The 23,787-nt window shown below is 39.4% G+C and overlaps 2 protein-coding genes across 2 annotated transcripts; one reads left to right on the forward strand and one right to left on the reverse strand.

Annotated features, from left to right (window-relative positions):
• Positions 1–6,878: 6,878 nt before the first annotated feature.
• LOC144534570 (kelch-like protein 33) lies at positions 6,879–14,119 on the forward strand. Its single transcript, XM_078276564.1, has 7 exons — positions 6,879–6,919; positions 7,466–8,134; positions 9,983–10,425; positions 10,902–11,144; positions 11,300–11,550; positions 12,219–12,389; positions 12,996–14,119. Exons 2-7 carry the CDS (start codon positions 7,579–7,581, stop codon positions 13,522–13,524), a joined length of 2,193 nt encoding a protein of 730 aa, XP_078132690.1. The 5' UTR covers positions 6,879–6,919; positions 7,466–7,578; the 3' UTR covers positions 13,525–14,119.
• Positions 14,120–16,080: 1,961 nt separating this feature from the next.
• On the reverse strand, positions 16,081–23,659 carry ltb4r (leukotriene B4 receptor). The gene is made up of 4 exons (XM_078276569.1): positions 23,224–23,659; positions 20,466–21,000; positions 19,421–19,691; positions 16,081–18,127 (listed from the first exon to the last, which is right to left on the reverse strand). The coding sequence occupies exons 2-4, from the start codon at positions 20,942–20,944 to the stop codon at positions 17,747–17,749; spliced, it is 1,131 nt and encodes a 376-aa protein (XP_078132695.1). The 5' UTR covers positions 20,945–21,000; positions 23,224–23,659; the 3' UTR covers positions 16,081–17,746.
• Between the last annotated feature and the right edge of the window lie 128 nt (positions 23,660–23,787).

Here is a 23,787-nt window from a genome sequence, read left to right on the forward strand (position 1 = left end):
TTAAATAATTCCAAATCTATTCATCCTATTAACTTAGAACATTTAGTTATTTATTTATTTCCTTTCACACTCTACACAAAATACAACACTTCCTTCTTCCCTTCCAAACCAGTCATAATACAACCTATTCAATCAAATAATTAAAAAACAGAAAATGGAGAGCTAGATCACCGTGAGGAGATATTCGCTGAATTTGAAAAAAGGTGTATTGGATTAACACTACTTATCATGCCTTTAATATTTTATGTAAATCACTGAATTGCCTTGTTGCTGAAATGTGCTATAGAAATAAAGTTGCCTATAACATCCAGCCTTTCAGTCTGTCACCAGGGCATAGAGAACCTGCGCCTGCCTGTCTCAGACAAAGTGTTAACTGCACCGCGACCGCTTTCGGCAAAATATATTGCTGCAATATAATATAATGACGGCATTATATTATATTTTGAGTTTTGAAAACTGTAACCGCTTTACCAGCATTGCCGTGACTCACTGTGACTTAAACTGCCGAGGCGCACCTCCACAAGTGAGTGTGTCAGCTCTCAGGCAGTGTTGGGAAGGATACTTTCAAAACGTATTCTGTTACAGAGTACAGAATACATGCCCAAAAATATAATTTGTAATGTATTCCGTTACGTTACTCAATCTGAGTAACGTATTCTGAATACTTGGATTACTTCCACATTGAATTGAATTTTATAAGTAGGAATGCGGCCATCAAATACAGCTTACTAAACAGGCCTATTCTGGTGTGTTCTTCTGTTCCAACTGGCTGAATGTGTACCTGAACAAGCAGATAGATTTTTTTGTTTGTATACTACAAAAATCTAACCGCAGTCTAAGCTACCATGAGCTAATTTTAGCTGACGTTAGCTAACATGTCAAACGGGGCTAGTCTTTCAACAGCTCTGGGGCTAGTAAATCAGCATGTAGGAGAATGTAAAGTTGCACGGCAACAGCAAGGTGACCAGTAAAACTACAGCAGACGACTACCCTTGGCTAAAAATAATTTACTTTAAGATGCTTCTTCAGGTTGGAGGTGGAGTAATTTGGACGCTGAAAGGAAGTTGGTTGCTGGCAAGCATAAGTTGCACAGTTATATTTCGTTCTCTCTTCTCTTTCTTTAATGTGAAATGCTGTTTGAATTTCCAAGATAGAAATGCATTCCTGCCCTAGCTCGGTTCCGGCTCCATCTCTACCTCTATCAGTGATCACGCAAATAGCTCACTTTTTCGTTTTCATATTGGGGCTTCTGGGAAATGCATGGAGTTGCGAGAGTGAATAAACTCGTGAAACAGAGAAGTATCATCATGTAATCCATTGAGTTCAACAATGTAACTGTATTCTAAATAACAACTATTTAAATTGTAACTGTAACGGAATACAGTTACTCATAATTTGTATTCTGAATACGTAACGCCGGTACATGTATTCCGTTACTCCCCAACACTGCTCTCAGGTACCGAAATTTGGCACCGATTTAACGTGACGTAATTCGATCAGTAACCAAAAAAGTACAGAATTTGGTACCCAACCCTAATTATCAGTGCAGCGTTAAGTACATTCTAAATATTCTTCACTGACATTGTGGGTCCATTATAGCTGGTAAAGGTTTCATTTCACTGATTCTACTGTTAAAAGGAACTTATTTGACTAATTACTGATTCAATAAATAAATACGTCTTGAATGCAGGGGCAGTGTGTGGGAGTCTTCTTTTCTACTAGATACTCAGCTTATCTATGAAGCACCTGCATGAATGTGCAAGTCATATTCGTCAACGTCAGTCAATGTCCAAACATGAAACAGTTTAAGAGATAGAAGGAAAATATTTCTCACAGGGTACAGGGATGAAGGTGTTGGATTATCATTGTTGGTTTATTGTTTAGTTTTTAGATTATTTATTCTTTTTTAGGTTCCCTTTTTCATTTTATTTATTTACTTATATTTTTGAATTTCTGAATGAATTCATATTTTTGATACTAAAATATATCATTTTTTAGCAAATAAATTAATGTGCAAGCAATTATAATATATATTTTCTAAGAATACACATGAGAAATAAATTGTATTTTCTAAGATACTTGGTATCTAAAGTAAGTTAAATATTTTGATGAGTTGAAAAATGACTGAGGAAGCTTGTTAATTAACAATGATGACGGACGAATGGAGAAGGTGTGGGATTAAATGTGTATACTTCTTCCCACTCTTTTTCAGGCATGTCAAAAAAATAGTGTCAAGTGTTTGTAATATAATTTTCTGCATGACCTTTTCTATCTTCTTTTACTTAAAATGAATTTCAAACAATCAGTCAATCAACGAATTAACCAAAATACATTGTTACGAAGGGTTGCATGTGTTTAACCCTTAACAGTGTCCCCACCGACCAGCACATTCAGCCAACATTGTATAAAAAATGTGCAATATAAATAAATCGACTTGACTATACTATTTAGTAAATACTAAAGAAGGTTTAAGTATACTCACACAGGTTCTTTTTTATTCCAGATGATTAAGCTGTTGTCGATGGATGAATATGTTCCCTCTTTCATTTTACACTGGGACCCTTTATATTTATACCTTCACCAAGGTAGTGGACATTCACGCCCCGTTTCTCTCAGGTTCCTCCCCATCACAGACACACACATTACTGTGCACTGAAAGGAATGTAAGATAATTTCATCAACGATAATTTTGCTTCTTTCTGATGTGATTTTAGTTTATGCCATGACTTCTGATATTTCAAATAAAGCATATGACTCAATGTATGATGAAAAAAAGACTCTTTTGGTCTTAAACTAATTCTTTACATCTTTACATTATCATTTTCACATATGAGAATAAAGATTACATTTAAATGAAAATGCAGAACATTTTAACACAGTGCCAATTGACAATATTTTTTCCAAGGTAACCTCTTATATTATGTTATTATTATGTTATCCGTGGAAATTAATTATCTGCAGTGTTGGGAAGGATACTTTCAAAACGTACTCCATTCTGCATGGAGTTGCGAGAGTGACTAAACTCGTGAAACAGAGAAGTATCATCATGTAATCCATTGATTTCAACAATGTAACTGTATTCTAAATACCAACTATTTAAATTGTAACTGTAACGGAATACAGTTACTCATAATTTGTATTCTGAATACGTAACGCCGGTACATGTATTCCGTTACTCCCCAACACTGATTATCTGTGAAAATAAATGAGGGGAAGCAGGTTTCCGGCGACCACACAGCAACGTTTGGAGTAAACAGAAGAGCCAGTGGGTGGTTTCATCTGAACAGATTTCAAAGAGTAAAGGGTATGTACTATGTTCTGTAGTACAACCCTGTCTTTGATTTATCTTTGATTTTATTGGAAGCGAATTGCAAAAATGTCACATTAATTATAGTTTAGCACAAATATTTTACCAAGAAAAAAACAGCAAGACAAAACCGTAACACCATGAACATTTTTATAATGTATATATGTTTATTCATCCTTTATTCTGGGATTTCTGTTGAAAATATATTATTTCCACTTATTCTGGCACTCAAAAAAATACTTTTTTCGAAGAGAAATGTTTTACCTTGTAAAGAAGGAAAATCTAGTCATACATCACGTCTGTGTCAGGAGGAAAGAAAAGGTCCACTGAAGAGAAAGATTTAAGCCCTGATGATGAACCTTCAACAGAAGAGAAATCTAGAGGCCCAGAAGAAACAGTCTCTTGTGAACAAAAGCTTACAGAAAAGGGCAAACAAATGCGTGAAGAGAAAGCTAAAAGGCACGTAAAGGCATTTTTGAGAGCTTATGAATCTTGGAAGCAGATAGCACGAGAAGCTAGAACTAGGCTTAAGAAATTATGTTTGAAGGAGGATCTCAACAAAATAAACCAACACATTCAGAGTGGATACGACCGTGTAAATCAAAATTATGAGCCACTTCAACATAATTCTCTTAGCACGCCAGAGATTGCGCAGAAATTGGATGCTTGTAACACACTGACAACAGAAATATGTGACCTTGTGAGTAAACGGCTGGAAGTAGGCCTAGTTCAAGACACCTTTAAAGAGGAAGCTGAAAAAGAAAGGGTGCGAATAATTTTAAGTTGTGATGAATATAAATGTGTCTTTGGTGGGACAGACACTGAAAGTGTTATTTCAGAAGAATCCATAAAATTAGATAACCTGTCAATCACAAGCTCTAAGGCCTAATAGGCGAGCAGATGCGGAAGCAGATCTTGCAGCTAAATTAGAACCTACAATAAACTGGAAGGTTACTGGTTAACACTTAGTGGGAGAACCTAATACAGCCTCTGCTGTCAGAACCACTCCGGCTATGTATTCAAACAGACACCTAGATACAGGAGTCTCCCTGTTCCAATCACAACCATCATCATCATCATCATCAGTGTAACAGCCAACTTAGCTGAAGCAATTGCAAGCTCATTAAGTCTAAATCGTCTGCCTGTTCCTGAACCAACCATGTTTGCTGGTAATTCTTTGAAATTTGTTGACTTCTGGATGTCGTTCACAACTCTAATTGACAGGAAACCTATCTCTGCTAGCGAAACAATGCTCTACTTGAAAAGCTACCTTACAGGAGAGGCACGGAAGGCTGTGGAAGGATTCTTTCACCAGAGTTCTGAGGATGCATAGGAGGTGCTTGGGCAGTTTTAAAGGACAGGTATGGAAATCCATTTATCGTGCAGAAAGCATTTTGAGATAAGCTGATGAAATGGTCTAAGATTGGGCCTAATGATTCTCTGGCACTTAAGAGATTTTGCGGACTTTTTAAAGAGCTGTGTGGGAGCTATGCCCCGCGTCAAAGGGTTGGCCATTTTAAATGATTGTGAGGAAAAACATAAGCTCTTGAAAAAATTACCAGACTGGATTGTATGCAAATGGAGCCAAATTGTAGTAGAGCAGCTTGATGCATCTAGAGAATACCCAACCTTTGAACACTTTACTAAGTTTGTGCTGAAGGAAGCCCGCATAGCCTGTAATCCCATCACTTCTTCCTTCTTCTTGAGTTCCAGCTCAGTAGATGAAAAGTTCCCCAAGAGGGCGAAAGCCCTCAGTACAAGTGCCCAAACAAAATATCATGCATTTAAGTCAGCAAGTTTGTCTTCTTTCAAGACAAAGCTGCCATGCCCTGTCTGTAAGGATGAGCTGCACAGCATTGCTAAGTGCCCAATCTTTGCTGCCAAGTCTATGGGAGATAAAAAGGTGTTTATACATCAAAATGATTTATGCTTTGGATGTTTGCGTAAAGGACATACAGTATAACTTAAGATTGCAAAACACGGCATGTCTGTGGAGTGTGTAGCCGATGCCATCCAACCTGTTTGCACAAAGAGAGAGAAGAGATCTGGTGAAACAGCAAAGAGACGCTCCACTTCTGGTTCCACAGAAGGACAAGCAAATCAGGAAGTCTGCAAAGTTTTGTCCCATATAGTAACTCAAAATGCTTCTGCTACCTCAAGTATTGTTCCAGTTTTCTTGTCATCTGTGAAAGAACCTCAGAAGGAAATTCTTACATATGCTCTTCTTGACACACAGAGTGATTCATCTTTCGTCTTGGAAGACCTGGTCAGAGAGCCTGATGTAGTTTCTCAACCATTACAGTTTAAGCTTAGCACACTGACTGCTGTAGACACAGTTATAGCCAGTCAAAGTGTGTGTGGTTTGCAAGTTTGAAGCTTTCATTCTGAAAACTGCATACAGTTACGGTAAGCATACACACGTGGGGGGGCTCAGCTCTTAGACATAAGTAGGGGGGGCACCAAGGAAAAAAGGTTGGGAACCACTGATATAGAGTATCTATATTCTTCAACGTTACTTTTGTGTAGTCTATATTATAGACTACAGAAAAAGAAACGCCACAATAGTTCCCTATTTAACTCAACACTAAAATTACATTAAGATGAACATTTTTATAATGTTTTGGCGTCTTTATTTATTCTGGGATTTCTGTTCAAAACATTTTATTTACATTTATTCTTGCACTCAAATTTTTTTCGTAAAACCAATATTATTAAAATGTTTGCCAAGTGATACATGATTTTGAACTATTTAAAAAATAAAATAAATAAATACAATTATCATGAATAATGCACATTTTTAAATGTCCGGAGATATTAGCCGTTTGCTGATTTAACCAATGTTTAGTTTTTTTTTTTTTTTCAGAACTGTTGACAATACACGAGAGTAATATTTTCCAACGAGAGTAATGACAATACACGAAGGTAATGTTTTCCCAATACACAGGAGCCAATTCCTTCTCTGCTTTTACAAGATGCATGCTAAAAAAGTATGATGTATGAATATATTCTTCTATTCTATGTCTTACCTTTTGCTTTGACTATTTCATTAGTCAAATGTCTCTCTAAAGACACCCAACATTGTCAATCAACATCCATTAACAAATCATTTTAAACACATTGTGTACTAAACAGTTCGTGCAGTACAATAAGAACTTGGCTTCTAACATCCACACAAGTTTAAACTCTGTTTTTATGCTTTAAAATATCCAACAGAGCTGAATAGAATAGGGTACTAGTAAAGACCAACAGTAGTAGTAGACTTGTGTTGTTGTTGACACCGACGCTTATACACTGCAAGAAAATTCAATAAAGAATTAATAAAGGTTGGTAAGGTTACACTTAACCTTCATCATGTAGGTTTATTAACAGATACTTGAAATCTAGTATGCTACTCCTTCTTTACTAAGTCCACCTGCTTTCCATTTGGACTACAAAGATCAAGCTTTTAGACTCTATACTGACTGACTTATATAAGGTAGAATACTTCTTGCAGTGTATTCGTCATAGTGCCAGTACCCAGCTATTATTAAACATACACCCACATGCTCACAATGTCATTGTGCCCTGGTCAAAGTCACTTGTTACACCCACACTGGTAGAGGAATAACTAAGGTAAGTGTCTATGCAGACTCTTGTTCCAAAATGGGATATTAACTATTTGTTAAAAGTGAAGATTCAACTCACAATAGTTAGTGTGATGCTGGTGTATCATGTCACAAATTGTAGAAATACAAAGTGTGTGATGCTGGTGTATCATGTCACAAATTGTAGAAATACAAAGTGTGTGATGCTGGTGTATCATGTCACAAATTGTAGAAATACAAAGTGCTTTTCAAATCAACATTAGGATTGTGCAACAGAGAAACATTTGTTTACTGACACATTATCTTGCAGCATTGCTAAAGCGAGTGACTGACTGAATGCTCTGAACCCTTTTGTGAACTTGGGTTGGTCATGACATTGTTTACAGTTACATTTTGAAGGTTATATTTAGAAAGCATAAGAAGACACCTTAGGGGTCACAAGGACAAGTGATGCGTGTCTGCTGACAAAGTAAATAAGTACAATGACTATGTATGTGACAATTCCAGGAATGCAGCATTCCCTACTTTCCCTGTTCTTTTGTTATCGCAGCTCTCCCTTTTTGCCCTCTGACAGGAAATGTCCGGTCGTCCGCATCGTGACAAGCAGGTGGGCCAAGTCTCAGTGGGTACAGCAAGACATGAGAAATAAAAAGTAGGAAAAAGGAAGAGAGAAAAGGTAAAACAGATATGGATGATGTTAGGCAAACTCTCTACCAAAACCACCCTCTTCACCATCCCCCCTCAATTTCTCCAGAAGATCTCTTCTCTTACACCCTTCCCTCACACTCTGATACCCTCTTCACTCGCCTAAATAGCCTACAGGAGGAAGACCTACTCCTGGACTTCATTTTCCCCCTCCAAGGCAAATCTTTCCAAGCTCACAGACTTGTTCTGGCAGCTGCCAGTCAACACCCTGATGTATTTTTTGGCTCTAAACTCAAATGTGGGCTTGGAGTGGAGGATATAGCACATTGTTTGACCCCAGTTGGGTTACGTGCTGTTCTGGACTTTGCGTACTGTGGAAATGTAGCCGTAGACTTCAGTAAGAAAGGGGTAATGGAGGAGGTGCTGAATGCTTGCAGGTTTCTAGAGATGGAGAGGCTGTGTCAAAGGTGCACGTCAAAAGTCACAACCTCTGTGGCCACAGAGAGAGAGAAGAGCTTGGCTAACATTAAGATCATGTGGGAGAGAGGTGTTGGTTGTGACTTCACAATACAAGCAGAGAGTGGAGAGAGATACTCAGGTAAGAGACAAAAACAATTGAAGTCCTACATGTATAGACTGTTCCTGACAAAAGGACCATGTGTGAATTACGATTGTTGTCAAAGGCGGAAGTAGAGCGACATTAGACAAAATATGTGTTGGTGGGGGCATGCTGCTACAGGTATCTATGAGACAACATTAATGTGCAATGTTTAATAAAAGTAATCCAACAGGAATGTACATTTACAAAAGTAATTAACAGGAATGTGCATTTACATGAATTTGAATGGCCACTGCAGGGCATTGCCAGATGATGGTAATGATGCATGGCAGCAAAAGTTGAGCCAGTTTAAAAATGAGCACTTTCAAGACTTATTTTAATCAACAAATCCTCAAAAAGATATGATGATGAAAGATAGTTTATTCTTACCTTCTAATATGAGCAACAGGAGTGTTTTATAAATTAGCGCTCCTAGCGGTGGCAGGAAATTTGACCCACAGGAGGGTTTTCCATCCTCATGTCTAAACCAAATAACGTTAACAGTGGTGCTTTTAACATGTTCACGTTGTGAAACGGTCACAGCTGGGCTAGGTAGGTACCAAAACTACTTATTTAAGTTTAGAAAAAGACTGGTTTGGGTTAAAATCATTTATAATCTTGCTTTGCAAGACCACTGCGGAGAGAGTCTGGCGAGTCCACACAGATTTCCGGGATGGAAGAAAAATGTGCTCTGGTTCATTGGCATTTCTTTAATCAGAATTAGCTTTATTGGCCAGGTTTGTGCAGACAAACAAGGAATTTGACTCTGGTAATCTTTGCTCTCAAAGTACAACACTTAACATATTAAGAATAAAAACTTCAATCCAATCACAATCGTTGAATCTGTATTTACCCTGCAGAGATCTGAGGAGCAGTTAACCATAGTCCTCATTAATCGACCGGAGTTTAAAATGCAAACACAAAGAATGCCCAAGGTAACGGACATCCGGCCTAAATGAGGGACATTTGGCGTCACCTGAGCAATCGCGGAAGTGGAACGTTGTTGATATAGACTACACAAAAAGTAACGCCACAATAGTTCCCTATTTAACTCTTTAACACTAAGATGACATTAAGACGAACAATTTTATAATGTTTTGGCGTCTTGGATATAGACTACCTCATTTATGGTTAGGCACATGATGCAGAAAATAACGCAACTCTGTTCCGTAAAGTTTATTTTTTAATTTTTTTAATTTGCCATTTACTTTTATGTTCAAACAGGACACGAACCCCGGTCTCCTGGGTGAAAGTCCTTTGTTTGATCAAATGTCAAATGATCAGTAGTGGAGTAAATAGTGCAACACTTCCCTCTAAAATGTAGTGGAGTAAAAAGTATAAAGTAGCAGAAAATAGGAATACTCACGTAAAGTACAATATAGTGACCTATTTTACATCCACTTAAACTCTTATGTGCTTCCCTCATTTACAATTGGATATTTTCCAGTAATGCCTCCCAGAATAGCTAATAAGCATGTTGCCTGTTTGTTATCCAGTTAGGAGAAGAAAGTAGTATCAGTGATAGGGGACTCAGTCGTATACAGTACAACAGATGTCTTGTGTTAGGTTGAAACAAGATTGAAACAAGCCTACTAGTATTTCCTAATGACACATGCTGGCACAACATGTGCTGCTGTAAGTGCAAAATAACAATTACTGTATTTGACAGCTGCAGATGCTGGTGAATAAGTTGTAAATGCATTTTTCAGAGGGCCGTCAATACCATCAATGGGTGGCGTCACAATTTGGGGCTTGGTCCAGTCCTGCAGTAAGAGACAGTCATCCACTGACATTTCTGGAGTAGTTTTGTCAATGCCTCTTTTTGTTTATCCTTCCTTTATGTCTTAGCACACCGTGTGGTGTTAGCAGCAGGTGGGGACTATTTCCGGGCACTGCTCTGTGGAGGGTTACGGGAGTCCAGTGAGGACATTGTGTGCCTGCGAGGCGTGGCATCCTGGGTCATTGAATCCATGCTCGGCTTCATCTACACGGGTCAGCTCAGAATGGGCTGGAGCCAGATTTGGGAGCTGACAGATGCACTGTGTCAGTTCCAGCTGCAGGGGGCACTCTCACTGTGCATTGACTTCCTACGGGACAGAATGGATGAAAGCACCTGTCTGGATGTGCTGGTCCTAGCTGAGACCTATGCGCTGGTCCAGCTGGGGCAGGCTGCAGAGGAGTACATCCTAGCCCACTTCCAGTGCATCTCTGCTGGGGAGAAGTTCAAGGATGTCCCCTGTTCCTTCCTGGAGAAGATGCTTGAGAAGGACTCATTGTATGTAGAGAGTGAGGTAATATATTTTTGTTATTCTGTTGGTCATCCTCTTGTGTCTTAAGACCTGTAGTTTGGCAAATTAGGATTTGAAAATATGGCACTTTGGCTCCATTTAGTGGTTTTTATAAAGAACGACCCAGTGGCAAACAATTGCTGGTTCCAGCATCTGAAATGAGAGATCTGCTTTAATTTCATAACATTGCAAGCGCTTTAGTTTTGAGTTTTTTAGGATGAAATAAGAAACTTTGGACCTATGAAAATGTATAGAATAAACTTTAAATCTAATCAGTTTATTAAGAAAAATCCAGACATGAATAAAAAGTTGCATCTACAAATTTGAGAACCAGGATTTAGTTCACTCAATTAAGGTTATGACTAATAACCATGTGATGCCTACTATGTATTATCCTGACCAATGGCCAGTTTTTAAACCTTCCATTTCAACAGATACAGGGAACCTGTAAATTATGAATTTCTCTTCCTTATACTTAGATAGTGGTGTTCAGGGCAGTAGTTGACTGGGTGGAGGATAGCCCTAAAGAGAGACTACCAGTTCTGCCAGGCCTGCTCCAACGTATTCGTCTCCCCCTCCTCAGCTACTCTGAGCTCCAGGAGGCCCTAAGCTGCGGACTCCTCTACAGGAGCCCAGGGGCCAGAGGATCACTGGAGGCTCTCCAAAGCCTCCTGGAGGAGGATTACACAGGGCCTGAGTGCCGACCTCGCAACCCAAACCAGGTACGTGCACACACACACACACACACACACACACACACACACACACACACACACACACACACACACACACACACACACCTGTTGTTTCCAGTACAATTTTCCATGATAATATATTCGATACTCGTGCTTTAGAAATGCCTTATATCTTGGTTAAGGTTCTGGTTCTGGTTGGTGGGGACACTGTTGATGATGAATGCATGAAGATGGTTCCCAGCCAGACCTTGTGGTTCGCTCAGCAGTTCCACCGTGGACATGGTCTGATCAGAAGCATAGAGTGGAGGCCATTCACCAAGCTTCCTGAACCGCCCCGGTTCAGACACTGTGTCTGTCTCCTCAACAACAACCTTTATGTCCTGGGAGGACGCAAGTACTACGGAGCACTGGATATCCTTAAGTCTGCCTTGAGGTAGGGTGTGTGTGTGTGAGAGAGAGGGGAGGAGGGGGTTTCAGATCACAAAAGACTAAGAAAAAGTAAAATATTAATATTTATGAAACTAGATCAGTGAATGTTTGGCAATTTGTGGAAAAAACTAACTAACAAACTAAATTGTTGCTGATTAATTTTCCATCAACTAATCAATTAATTAGACAGGGTGAACGACAACATGTTCTCAATTACAGGGAAAGCTTTACTTTGTGAAAATATTAGCGAGGACACTGCAGGAGATTTGGGGGATAGGTTTGACTCACCCAGCAGCAGGATTAGATCTGTATCACGGATGTGACGCAACATCCTTCTGCAAAGCTAGTGCATAGCTGGTGATAGTTTCTCTGGCTGATATGGCCTGCTTCTCTTTTGATGTTGACAGTTCAGGTTTTAATTCACAGCTTAAGGAGAGATTCCTAAATTGTCACACAGTCCAAAAAATTAACCTTGATGTTTTGAAAGTTCACAGTTTAAAAAAAACGGGAGTGCTGTTGAGTGCTATAACAAAGTCGAACATCAGCTATTGTCAGATTCTTCACTTTCCACAGTAACAGTAAATAGTCTGGAAAAACTACAATGACAATACATTTTTATTGCAATAATGTTGTATTTGTTACTCATAGTCCTGTTTCTTGCTCTCTGTGTAGGTTTGACCTGTCTCAGTGTAAATGGGAACGACTACCTGACATGCTGTGTCAAAGGGACTACTTTTCTGCTGTGTGTCTGGAAGGTAAGATCTTTGCTCTGGGTGGTAACTGTGACGACAGCCAATACCTGGATGCTGTGGAGTACTACACTCCTGAGGAGAACACCTGGAGGTACAGTATAACACTAAAGGGACTGCACTAATAAAACCTGAAAAGGCAGGCATGCATGTCTGAGCTGTATGTTAGTTACTTTAGTACACTTGATGCTGCAAAACCAGTTGTCGTCGGTGACAAATAAAGGTGAACATAAAAGTGAAGTTATTGTATAAGGAGTACAGTTACAAATACCGTGCATATGCACTGTACTGTACAGTATGCATCCATACTACATCTTTATTAATGCAAAAACAATTGTTGAAATAAAATGCTGTTAGATTTTTTTATTACCTGGCTGTATTTAAAAGGGAAACTTTACTTACCCACATTACTTTATTTGAACTTCGAGGCCAGATCAGACATTTCTGAACGTAAAAATTAACCCACCCTAAATTACAGGGAAGTGTGTAAATACATGAATTTCCCATTTCACGTAAAGGTGCAGTCATGAAAATTCATGTTTGAAACAAAGTAGAAAAAAAGTTATATCTCACTTTAAAGCCACCTACAGGGAACTTTGGGGGAAAGAGGTTAGTACAAGTAAACAATATGTGTAATTTATCACTTCTCTCTGACACAGAACATACCCTGACTCATAACCCGTAGTGTCCTCCCCTGCAGGCGGGCACACTCTCTGGACACAGCAGTGTGCAGCCACGCTGCAGCTGTTCTGGATGGACAGATCTACATCTCTGGAGGCTGTGACCCCCTTCAGCACTGTCTTTCCTCTATGTGCCACTACCATCCTTCCCGTGGCTGTTCACCCAGAGCCCCCATGACTGTGGGAACGGGTCGTGCGGGCCATATCATGTTAGCCTTGGGGAGGGGGTTAGTGGTAGCTGGAGGGCTGCAGCCACTCTGGATGGGCTTCGGAGACCAACTCTTCTGTGAGCTGTACAACACCACGCATGACTCCTGGTCATCCATCCCCGCCCTGCCTCACCCTCATCTGTCACCAGGGGCAACTGTGCTTGGTGGACGGTTATATGTGGTGGGAGGGTCTTCAGCAAACACAGATACATCAAGGGATAACAAGGGGGTGCATCGCTATGATCCCATGGAGGGGTGCTGGGAAAACTTGGGGTCTATGCCACACCCATATACAAATCTGGCAGTTTGTTCCATGCCATTTCTAGAGTCTTTCATTTAAGCACTGGTTGATTTTGTTTCTGGCTCAGGTAAACCCAAGGAGCTTTAATAGATGTAATTCTGTTGAAGCAACTCTAATATATAGCTAGAGGTACAGTATGTGCTACAGGACAACCAGGCCCTATTATATTTACATCAGAGACACATGATGTCATCAGAAATCCTGCAATACAAACTTTGAGTTTGAAAGATGTGGGCAGGAAGGCTGGGACGGTCGGATGCAGTTGGTTGCATTATGGGAAATGTAGGATCCAGTGTTTTTGGAGTTTGACCCATACTAGACACTAAAAGTCAGGGTAATTTTGACCATGATTTCCATGTGTCTCTTGTGGGTCCCCCTACATTAAAACAATGCTGCACTGCCCCTTTAAACAATAATTGGGCTGGGTTAGGCTAATTTTGTGTGTGTGAGTTTGTATATTTTTTAAATTGTGTTTATTTTGTGTTCTGAATAATTCATTCTTGCTGTACTGGTCAAATGTAAAATTAGGTCAAAGCTATCTAAATGTGAACACCAGCAGAGCCCCAATTAAGTACAAAGGGTGATGTTGAATGAGACCTTGATGTGGTTAAATACAGTTTTTTCCAACTGCTTACACACGTTTTCAAAACTATGTCTCCTTTTTTCAAAACTCTACACACAATTCCCAAAACTGCACACACAAAATGCAAAATGCCTCACATCTCCTTCAAAATGAAACACTGCATTCAAAATACCATAAACACATCTCAAAATGAAGCATTTGCATGAAATGGCAAAAAACACCTTTTTCATAATAGTAAACTTTTGGATATACCATGTACAAACTGTTGTTCTAAATCTAAAGCTCCGTTGTCTTTCATAGGCTTATATATACATTTACAATGTTTTAGAGTGAAAATAATCTGCTGAGAGTGGTTGAAAAGTGCACTGTAAACAACAATGTAATGTTACAGTAAAACAGGAAATATTTATTGGACAAAATATCACGTTTGTAAGAGTAGCACCGTGTTGTATACAGTAGCATGAAACAAGAAACCAAAACTAAACCAAAGGTATCATTTTTAGAATAAAGAATGTGTGTGTGTGTGTGTGTGTGTGTGTGTGTGTGTGTGTGTGTGTGTGTGTGTGTGCTTGTGTGTCGTGGGGGGGGATTGTATGCACAAACAAAGTCTGATTGATTTGTAATGCTGAAATAGTCATTAGATAGTTGCATGCAGTATTGACGCCATTGTAAAGCTACTCAAGATGGGCTTTTCTCATGGTCAATCCGTGGTTGATCCTCCTCCATCTTCCTCCTTTTCCTCATTGTCATACCCTGTCTCTCCCTCCTCCTCCTCTTGCTCTCTGTCTATTGTTGGCATCCATTGTTCAAAACAGGTAATCTGACCTTTGACCTCTATATAGGCCTATACTAAAGCAGTGATTGGTTAGTGTTCAGTTATGACATAATGTGTTTGCACATATGTGTGTGTGTGTGCCCTGGTAAATAAGTGTAGCATTATGATTGGTTGTGTTTAGAAATGGAAGGCAAGTCACTTCCTGTTAGATTTTTGTGTTTTAGGCAGAGAATTGTGTGTAGTGTTTTGAAAAAAGTGTTTTATGCAATTGAAAACTGAGTGAAAGGCTGAGAAATAGCTTATGGTTTTGGAGATTTGCTGTGTAGTTTTGCACTTTGAGTGAGAGGTTTAAAAAATCGTGTGACATGAAAAGATTTTGTGTGTAAGCAGTTGAAAAAAACTGTAATATATGGTGGCCATGTACACCCCAAAGCAGCAACCAACGTCAAATGACATTTACGTAAATTCCAAGTATGTGAAATAATTTTTACCATTTGACTCTCGAATACGTCAGTCAACCACAGCAATCCAAAATGATGCCCAATGAGTTCGCACAAGCCACAATAGTGGGTCACACAGTTTTGTCCTATTTATCTGTTCACAAACAGCTTCCTGTCATCAGTCGACTAAAGTCAGAACAGTGTGTGTGTGTGTGTGTGTGTGTGTGTGTGTGTGTGTGTGTGTGTGTGTGTGTGTGTGTGTGTGTGTGTGTGTGTGTGTGTGATAATAAAATGCACAATTAATAAAATGAACAATTGCAATTCTTTTTTAATCCTGAATCTTTTTCTTTTCGCTTTTTGGACCACAGGTTTATAATCTTTTAATTCTCTTGTTTTCCTTCATGGGCGTACTTAGTCTTTTGGTGCTTCTGCAGACACACAAAACAAAATACAGTAGATATTCAGTGCAGTATCATAACAAAAGATTATTTAAAAAGGGTGGATTAGACAAAGGATATGTCCTCTAGTCTGAAGTAGTTGTCAAACTCAGACCTCGTAAAAATTTTGATTCCTGTCAACACCAACTCCTCAGCTCTTTGTCAAACTCTTCTATTCGACTGGGCTAAGACACAGTCCAAAGGGACGTCATAAAGACTTTTAAAAAACAGGATTAGTTCCCTTTTAGAAAACAGGAGGCCTGCATGATATTCAGGTCCATACAGTATGCTCTTTGCCAGTCAAAACGGGCTCTCAAAGCAATACACCTATACTTAATTGAAAATTCCTCAGCAGACAAATTTGTTCAGTTGCTTGGAAATTGTTTATTCATTGTCATCATGTGACCTCAGTATGACATTTCAATACTGTGATGATTACAAGTACTCCCCCACACTGTATGTGGGGGAGATCTTAAACCCTCTGTCTGGCAGAAAGCATCAGAAACACAAGGTCCAAAGTGTTGAGAATGTGTTGTTGTCAACGGCTGTTTCCATGGTTAAGAATGAACATTTGAGGTTGAGATTAATCATCATCTGTTATAACAACTAAAGTATATAAGGAATGGGGATATCCCAAGTGTGGAATCAAGAAAGTCTATCCTAGCGTGTGTTGACCTTTTTAGATCCAGGGGTTTTTGACATTGTTATTGAACAATGTGTGGCTCTCAAAGCACCAGGCCTCTTGGATGCCACATGTAAGGAATTGACACTGTTACTAAGCCACCAGGATTTTGTCATTGTCCTGTACTACACTTGTGTTTCAAGGATGTTGTCATACTAAAATATCTCTTGACGTCCATTCACTCTGTCACTCAGCAGCTTTAAGGAAGACTTGTGTTTCCTGTAGAAAAATCCCTTTCTCTCTAATGCGCATTGATTTTCAAATAAAATGCGAGGCGAAATTAACCACATGAAATATTGTGACATGGCTGTTTCTGTTATGAAATAGTGAAACAGAGATGAAAGGATGTTGCTTTTGTGAAATGTTTCTTATGCAATGATCTGCTCACGCTGCTGAACAATTCATTTTGCAAGCCAGTACTTCATGTACTCATCTAGAACTCTTGTGAAAATACACAACAGAAGAGATTCAATATTAAAAAACTTTATTAACAAACATTTTTTTTTTGACTAATGACCACACAAGTTACTAGTAAATGCAAAAAAGTATTCTCATACATCCAAAATATATCTGATCATTTAAATAGCCAAATATACATCAATTATTATGTATATGAAGTCACTGCCATAGCTAAGTCAAACATTGTTTTTTAGATTTAGCCATGTAGAAAAGGTGGTTTTTACCTGTGAACACCTTTTTTGACACAGCCATGCTACTTAGTCACATTGGTGGTTTCAGTTAATGTTCACAATCTTAGCTTAGCGTGTTTGCATGCAAACATTCAATATTTAGCACTAAGCAGAAAATTAAACTGAGGCTGATGGGAATCAGTTTTGCAGGTATTTGGTCATAAATAAAAGTACAGGACAAATTTTAAATTACATCTGATAATGGTACCAGGGTAAGTTAGGGTACATTTCTTTCGGTCTATCATTAGGGAAACGTTATTGTGAGTACCAAATTTCATGGCAATCAATCCAATATTGACAACTCATTTCATTCAGAACCACAAATGGTAACCTTGTGGTGGCTTTTCATGAAATGTCAGGGGATCCCCAAAGTCATTAGGATTCCTCATCTGGGGACCATGAATGTCAAAATTGGGTACCAATCCATCAAATAGATGTTAAGATATTTCATTGGATAAGTGAACATTTCCATTCTCTAGTGGCAAAGTCATTAGGATTCATCTTATTTTATTTTTGTACCAAATTTCATAGAAATCCATCCAATAGTTGTTGAAATATTCCCAGATATAAAAGTCACGTAAGTAAAGCTTGATGATGCAAATTACGAGTCAACACAATCTGTGTCTAATCAAAGAGTTGGGGAAAGTAGGAAAAACTATTCTATCAACTCAACACTGGCCAAAGTCTTGAGTTCAGGCTGATCAACCTCTTTGCCTGCCACACTGCTGCTCCTGTCCTTGTTCTTGCTTTTGAAAGGACTTCCCAGTTTGATCGAGAGCGTGTGCAGGACAGAGCTTTCAGCTAGTGAAGAGCTTCTGCGGCTCATACTGGTAGACGTGCTCCTGCTTTCCGAGTTGGTGGCCTCGAAGAGCTTGCCCATGAAGCTGAGGCCGGCCTGGCGGATGTGGGAGCTGCCGGCGAACACATAAAGAATGGGGTTGACAGCGCTGCTGAAGTAGGCGAAGGCAGTGACACTTGGACGGGCTGCAGTGGCGGCCTTGATCACTTGATCACTTCCCTTCAACAGACCGACCACCTGGGGGAGGGAGAGGGGTTAGAGGGAGGTTAAAGGAAGAGAGGAAACAGCAAAACCAGTGCACGCAAATAAAGGTCCCCAAAAAAATGCCGTGGTCAAAGACATAGAGGCTGGTGGAATCACCTGCTCTATAATGATTCTGGTAAGTTCAGTACAGCAGCAGAGTTGTGTCACACTCACCACTCTGTGGCTCTGAGGTTTTACTTTTGGTAGGAACTCCCGCTACTCAATCACAGTCAGTTCTACTTGCCACACTTGGTGTTAAAGCTATAGTCCGTAGTTTCTGCTGCCTCCATGAGGAAATTCTAAGTAATGCAAACAAAACTGTCAGCGTGTCCACATGATACAAGCCTTACGTAACCGCGCACCACCCCCACACCCCCTTCACACATTTGCTTGTAACCAAGGAAGACATGGAGGATTAAAAAAATATGATGGACTCTTCAGAAGAGGTAATTATTCTATTACTAATAATACTAACTAAACTATTCTTATTCTAAGTTTTTTCGCGGGAAAGTCACCGGATGACACAATCTTTCTGAACATAGCCATACTGTGAAATACAGAGAGAGTTGTGTGGAGCTGATAGTCTTAATTAGGTTTGGAGCAACTCATTTGGCAATGGCTTGAATATGATAAGTTACGCGTTAAAGCTTTAAGCTACTCTCCTTGAAAGTCAACATTTCCTGCATCAGTTTCACATTAAAAGCTGTGAGGAAAGTGATGTTTGATGCCATTTGAGTCGACTTTTAACGTGAAACATCTGCAGGGAGAGTTGACATTCATTGACAGTTACTTAACTTAACAGCAAAGTAGAACCAACTGCAATTAAATAGTGATAGAGAACGGTACATTTACAGTAGAAGATTTAAAAAATGACATCATAAATGATACATATGTCAAAGTAAGCAGCACTGAAGTTATGGAACATATTAAATGGAAAATGTATATTTTAAGAGCATTGCATAGCATTTTTTTTCAATATTTTACTGAAATGTCAGTGGATTTGTTGACCGACCATGATAAATAATGGGTTCACGTTATCGCAAACTCATCACAAAAAAATTGGTAGTCACACTATGCGACCCGCCCATTATAATAGGAATTTTGAAAGGTTAAAGACAGTAATGTCTCTTAATTTACTTGTCATAACTTTCTGGGTCAACATGCGTTACAGAGTCCTTCTATAGGAGCATTTTACCCCCAAAATACTTGCAAATTTTTGGTATCTAATGGAATCAGTAGCAGTTTCTAGCCCGTGTAGGTCAAACTCTGAAAACTTAACAAAATCACCTCTATGATGTTGACGATGTGATAGGGCAGCCAGAATACTGCAAAGGCGGCGATGATTAGCAGGATAAGGCGGCTGCCTTGTCCTCTGCGCTGGAACTTGGCGCTTTGCAGACGGCAGAGGACGGAGGAGTAACAGGTGTTGATGAGGGAGTAAGGCAACAGGCAGGCCATGATGGTCTCAAACAGGTACTGGAAGACCCGGTGACCCGTGCTCCCCCAGTGGTATGGGATACAATAACTGATATTGTCTGATGGGGTCTTCTTCAGATTACTGTAAGAGAACAAGAAGAAATACACAAATTGAATATGACACTAGATATACCAGCCAGAGACATAGATACATAAAATGTAATTTATGTTTTAATAAATTATAGCAGATATATCAGCATTTTTATTACTGTAATAATAGTGTGTGGCAATTAAGAAACACAAGCGCAATCAAATTGGTTTCACCATCAATTTAGCTTTAATGGAAGTTAATTAGTGACAAAACTATTAAGCAACCTTAAAACAAATCAAGATGTAAAAACACACAAGTGTTTGCAAGAGTGAGCTTGCAAGAGGCTCTAGATTTGAACAAACGGCATGTTTTTGTTTTGTTTTAACTCACAGTCTCTTTGTTTGCTTTTTTTATACAGTCGTGGTTTATGTAATGATCGTTCATGGTCAGTGCTTTGCCCCACTCAATAGTTTTGTTTTTAATATAATTCCATTTTCATGCTGCCTGCCTGCTACACTGCATCACACTTTTACTGTCTTTAAAAAAATTACAGTCCATTTTGTAATGAAACAAAAGAGAAATTCAGATACGATAGCATCCTTCTAAAAAAAATGTCTTACTGCCAGAAAAAAAGCCATATCTTTATCATCTATTATCTATAAAGTTCTAAATTGTTACAACAGTTCTTCAAAGGACACCTAAGTTAACATTGGAAATGACACCTTCAACACATAAAGAGAACCAACAATTTTGCAGGTTTTGTAAGAAAGGGTGAAACTGAAAAACGTAATAGATCCAAATGTACAAAGAGAACTTTAGTCTCACCTTCGGTAGAAAGGCATCGGCAGTGACAGGAAGAATGCTAACACCCAGACCACCAGCAGTAGAATCAGCAGGGAGCGCTTGGTTCTCATTCTCTGGGACAGAAAAGGTCTATTTACGGCCAGCCAGCGGTCCATGCTCATCAGGGAGATGAGGTAAATGGACACATACATGTTCACACTTGACAGGTAATGCACCAGCTTGCATGCGGCCGAGCCAAACTCCCAGCCCCGTCCGCCAGCCAGGTAGCGCAGAAAAAGAGGGGCACTGAGCAGCACGAAAGCGTCTGCCATAGCCACATTCAGCACCAACAAACAGGTCACTGAGCGCTTCTTCACCCGGCAGAACACCGACCAAACCACAAACAGGTTCCCAGGGAAACCCAGCACAAACGCCAGGGTCAGGACGGCGATGCCGACCTGGGCGTTGATGGACATAGAGGACGGCTGGGAGGTGGTGGTGGTGGTGATATTGGATGCCATCAGGAAAGCCTCTAATGAATCTGAGTTCGGCTTCGGCAGCTGTGAATCTGGCACAACTTTTTAACGGAGAAACAGGCAGGAAACAGGATATGTTGTATTAGGGTTTATGAGATGTGCATATGTGTGTCAATGCTGGCTGAATATTGCACAATATATTGTTTTCCTTATCTGTGTAACTGTCTCTCTACACAACATATGTCTAGAGTGTAGTTTACAGAAGCAGAGCTGCCAGAATCAGCAGAGAATCATAAGAGAGGCCAAAGGTAATGAGCTGCCTCTGTGGAGACGGTAGGAACTGATACCAGGGCTGGACTGGGACAAAAAATCATCCCTGGCATTTTTGGCCCAGGCGGCCCACACCCACCGTGATTGGTCAGACACATTCCCTGCAGACAGCCCTCTTAAAATATGCGTGCATTCTATGATATGAGTTGCCTAGTGTTCTGCATTCATGTGATACTTTTGGATCCTTTAACAAGGGTCTCTTGTAAGACTTCTCTGTTGATCTTACACTTAAATAATTAATTCATTCTTAGAGTTAGGGTTTACGGAGCCCCTAAGGGGACATGAGCGAAAAAGTTTAGTTTCACGTGCGCACATGAAAGTTTTGTGTGAGCACGCAAAACTTTTGTGTGAGCACATGAAAGCCGTATATTGACGTAGCCTGGGCCATGACAGTGACAGCTGGAGAAATGACTACAGTACAGGAGTTAGTTGCACTATATTTTAATCTAGGTCTTCATTATAAGGACATTGCTGCTTTGCTTGCAAGTCGTCACCATTATATTGTTTCACTACGACATTTAAAACAGATTTTAAAATATTGTAATCTGTTCTGGAGCAAGGGATACAGCGATTTGGATCGGGCAATTACTTTTATTTATGAACAGTTACAAACATCTGGCCAACTCCACGGATATAGGTGGATGTATACAAAATGCAAAGGAGAATGGATCAAACATAAGGAAAGAGGATGTTTGATTAATTCGCACATGAAAAGGTTTTGCGTGTGCACATGAAAGTTTTGTGTGAGCACATGAAACTAAACTTTAGATTTTTTTTGCTCATGTCCCCTTAGGGGCTCCGTAAGGGTTTGTATATATATATGGTATTTTTATTTTTATTTTATTATTGATATTTGATATTGTATTGCCATTATTGTTATTATTACTATTTTGCTTAATATTGACATAGCAACTTTTAAAAACAGTTTACTGTTAATTTTAACTATTGTAAGATTCATATATAGTATAAGATCAGGAATGAGTTGCAGTGTTAGCATTAATGCTTACTCCACTGATCAACAGTCAACAGTCAGGTGAAACAAGGACAGGATACTACTTCAGGTAATGCTGATGTTGAAGCAGCTACTACAGCCCCAAACATGTCAGAAATGTTGGCACATTTTGAGGCATCCACCTGTAGATTCATAATCTTTTCTCCCGTAATTTCTCTGCACCTCCCTTGCGCTTTGGTGGTCGTTTTTCTATTTTAACGTGGATGCTAAACGTCCAGCATAAGCATAATTTCATACTATTACAGCTTGTGTCTCTGGGCCGGGAGTGGGGAAGGGGTTCCTGGATTTGATTGGGTCAGGCCAGTGCCAATAAAGAAAATTAATCAATGGGCCGCTGTCAGTTCTTTATGGGGCAGCGCGGCCAAAAAAAAACCCCAAAAAACTATAAATTATATCGGCGATTCGGCCCAAAAGTGCATCGGCCCACCGGGAAAATGCCCGGTATGTCAGATGGCCAGTCCAGCCCTGATTCATACGGTATGTTTCTTAATATGTGAAAATCACGTGTACATATTGTGTAAGACTTGTGTGGTCTTACACAATAGGAAATTACAGTACAATAATATTGATCAAATAAACTCACTACTCATATTTGATCTTTGACCTATTTTTACCTACCTTTTGATTATGGTTTATTTAGTGCCATTTTTGACATTTGTTTGGCCAAATAAGACAAATCAGACAATCCAGACAAAGGGGAGGAATTTAAATTCTGATATATTTTTCTTCATTTTAAGTTTCTAAAGATCAGTGGTTTTGGGACATCATAATTTGATGCAATGCTAAAATTAAAAATCCCCTCTTTTCTAAGTTGTCCAAATGATTCAGAGAATGTAAATGTCTTATGAAGCAGCGTGTGTGTTGAATGAATATGGCAAGTAATAGGAAGTAATGTAACAGTTCTGCTTTATACCACATACTGACTAAGAAGCGAAAGAAGAGGAGCCCTGTAAAGTTTTTTTTAAATTAAAACTTCACTGACCTTAAACTGCTGATCTTTTTTTTTTTAAAGGCGGCAACAATCAATCCACTCCAAATGTTTATCAATTTCCATCTATTGTACACCTTGACTGATCTACTGTTAACTCTCAAGCTTCTCTCTTTGCTTTGAAGACTACGTGTGAAGAGAAAAACTTAAAAGTATATTGAGTAAGAGTGTTCATAGGAGAGAAAACCCAGTGACAACAGGAAGCCAGCTTGAACTCAGTGGGTTGCAATGTGTCTGTAGTTCCTGCTACACATTTTATTCTCTATGCACGCCAGCTTTATGAAAAACTGTTGACAATGCATCTGCTGCCCGGTGTGGAATAGCAACAATACAGCTTATTGACAGAAATGTAGTACCTCGTTATAAAAGAGGCAAAAAGTGGATAGCTTGGAGCCACAAAATGTTGAGAAACTGATGGCATAATGTTTGAGCAGGAATGAACAGCACAAAAGATCGTCATGGGGGTGAATAAGTGAGGGGGTGATTATTATTCCAGTAAACTGTCAGGATCGTGTTGCTACATGAGTGTTAAATCATTCCTCTATCGTGTGCGTTGTC

The sequence above is a fragment of the Sander vitreus genome, chromosome 19, assembly GCF_031162955.1.
Source record: "Sander vitreus isolate 19-12246 chromosome 19, sanVit1, whole genome shotgun sequence".
NCBI lineage: Eukaryota > Metazoa > Chordata > Actinopteri > Perciformes > Percidae > Sander > Sander vitreus.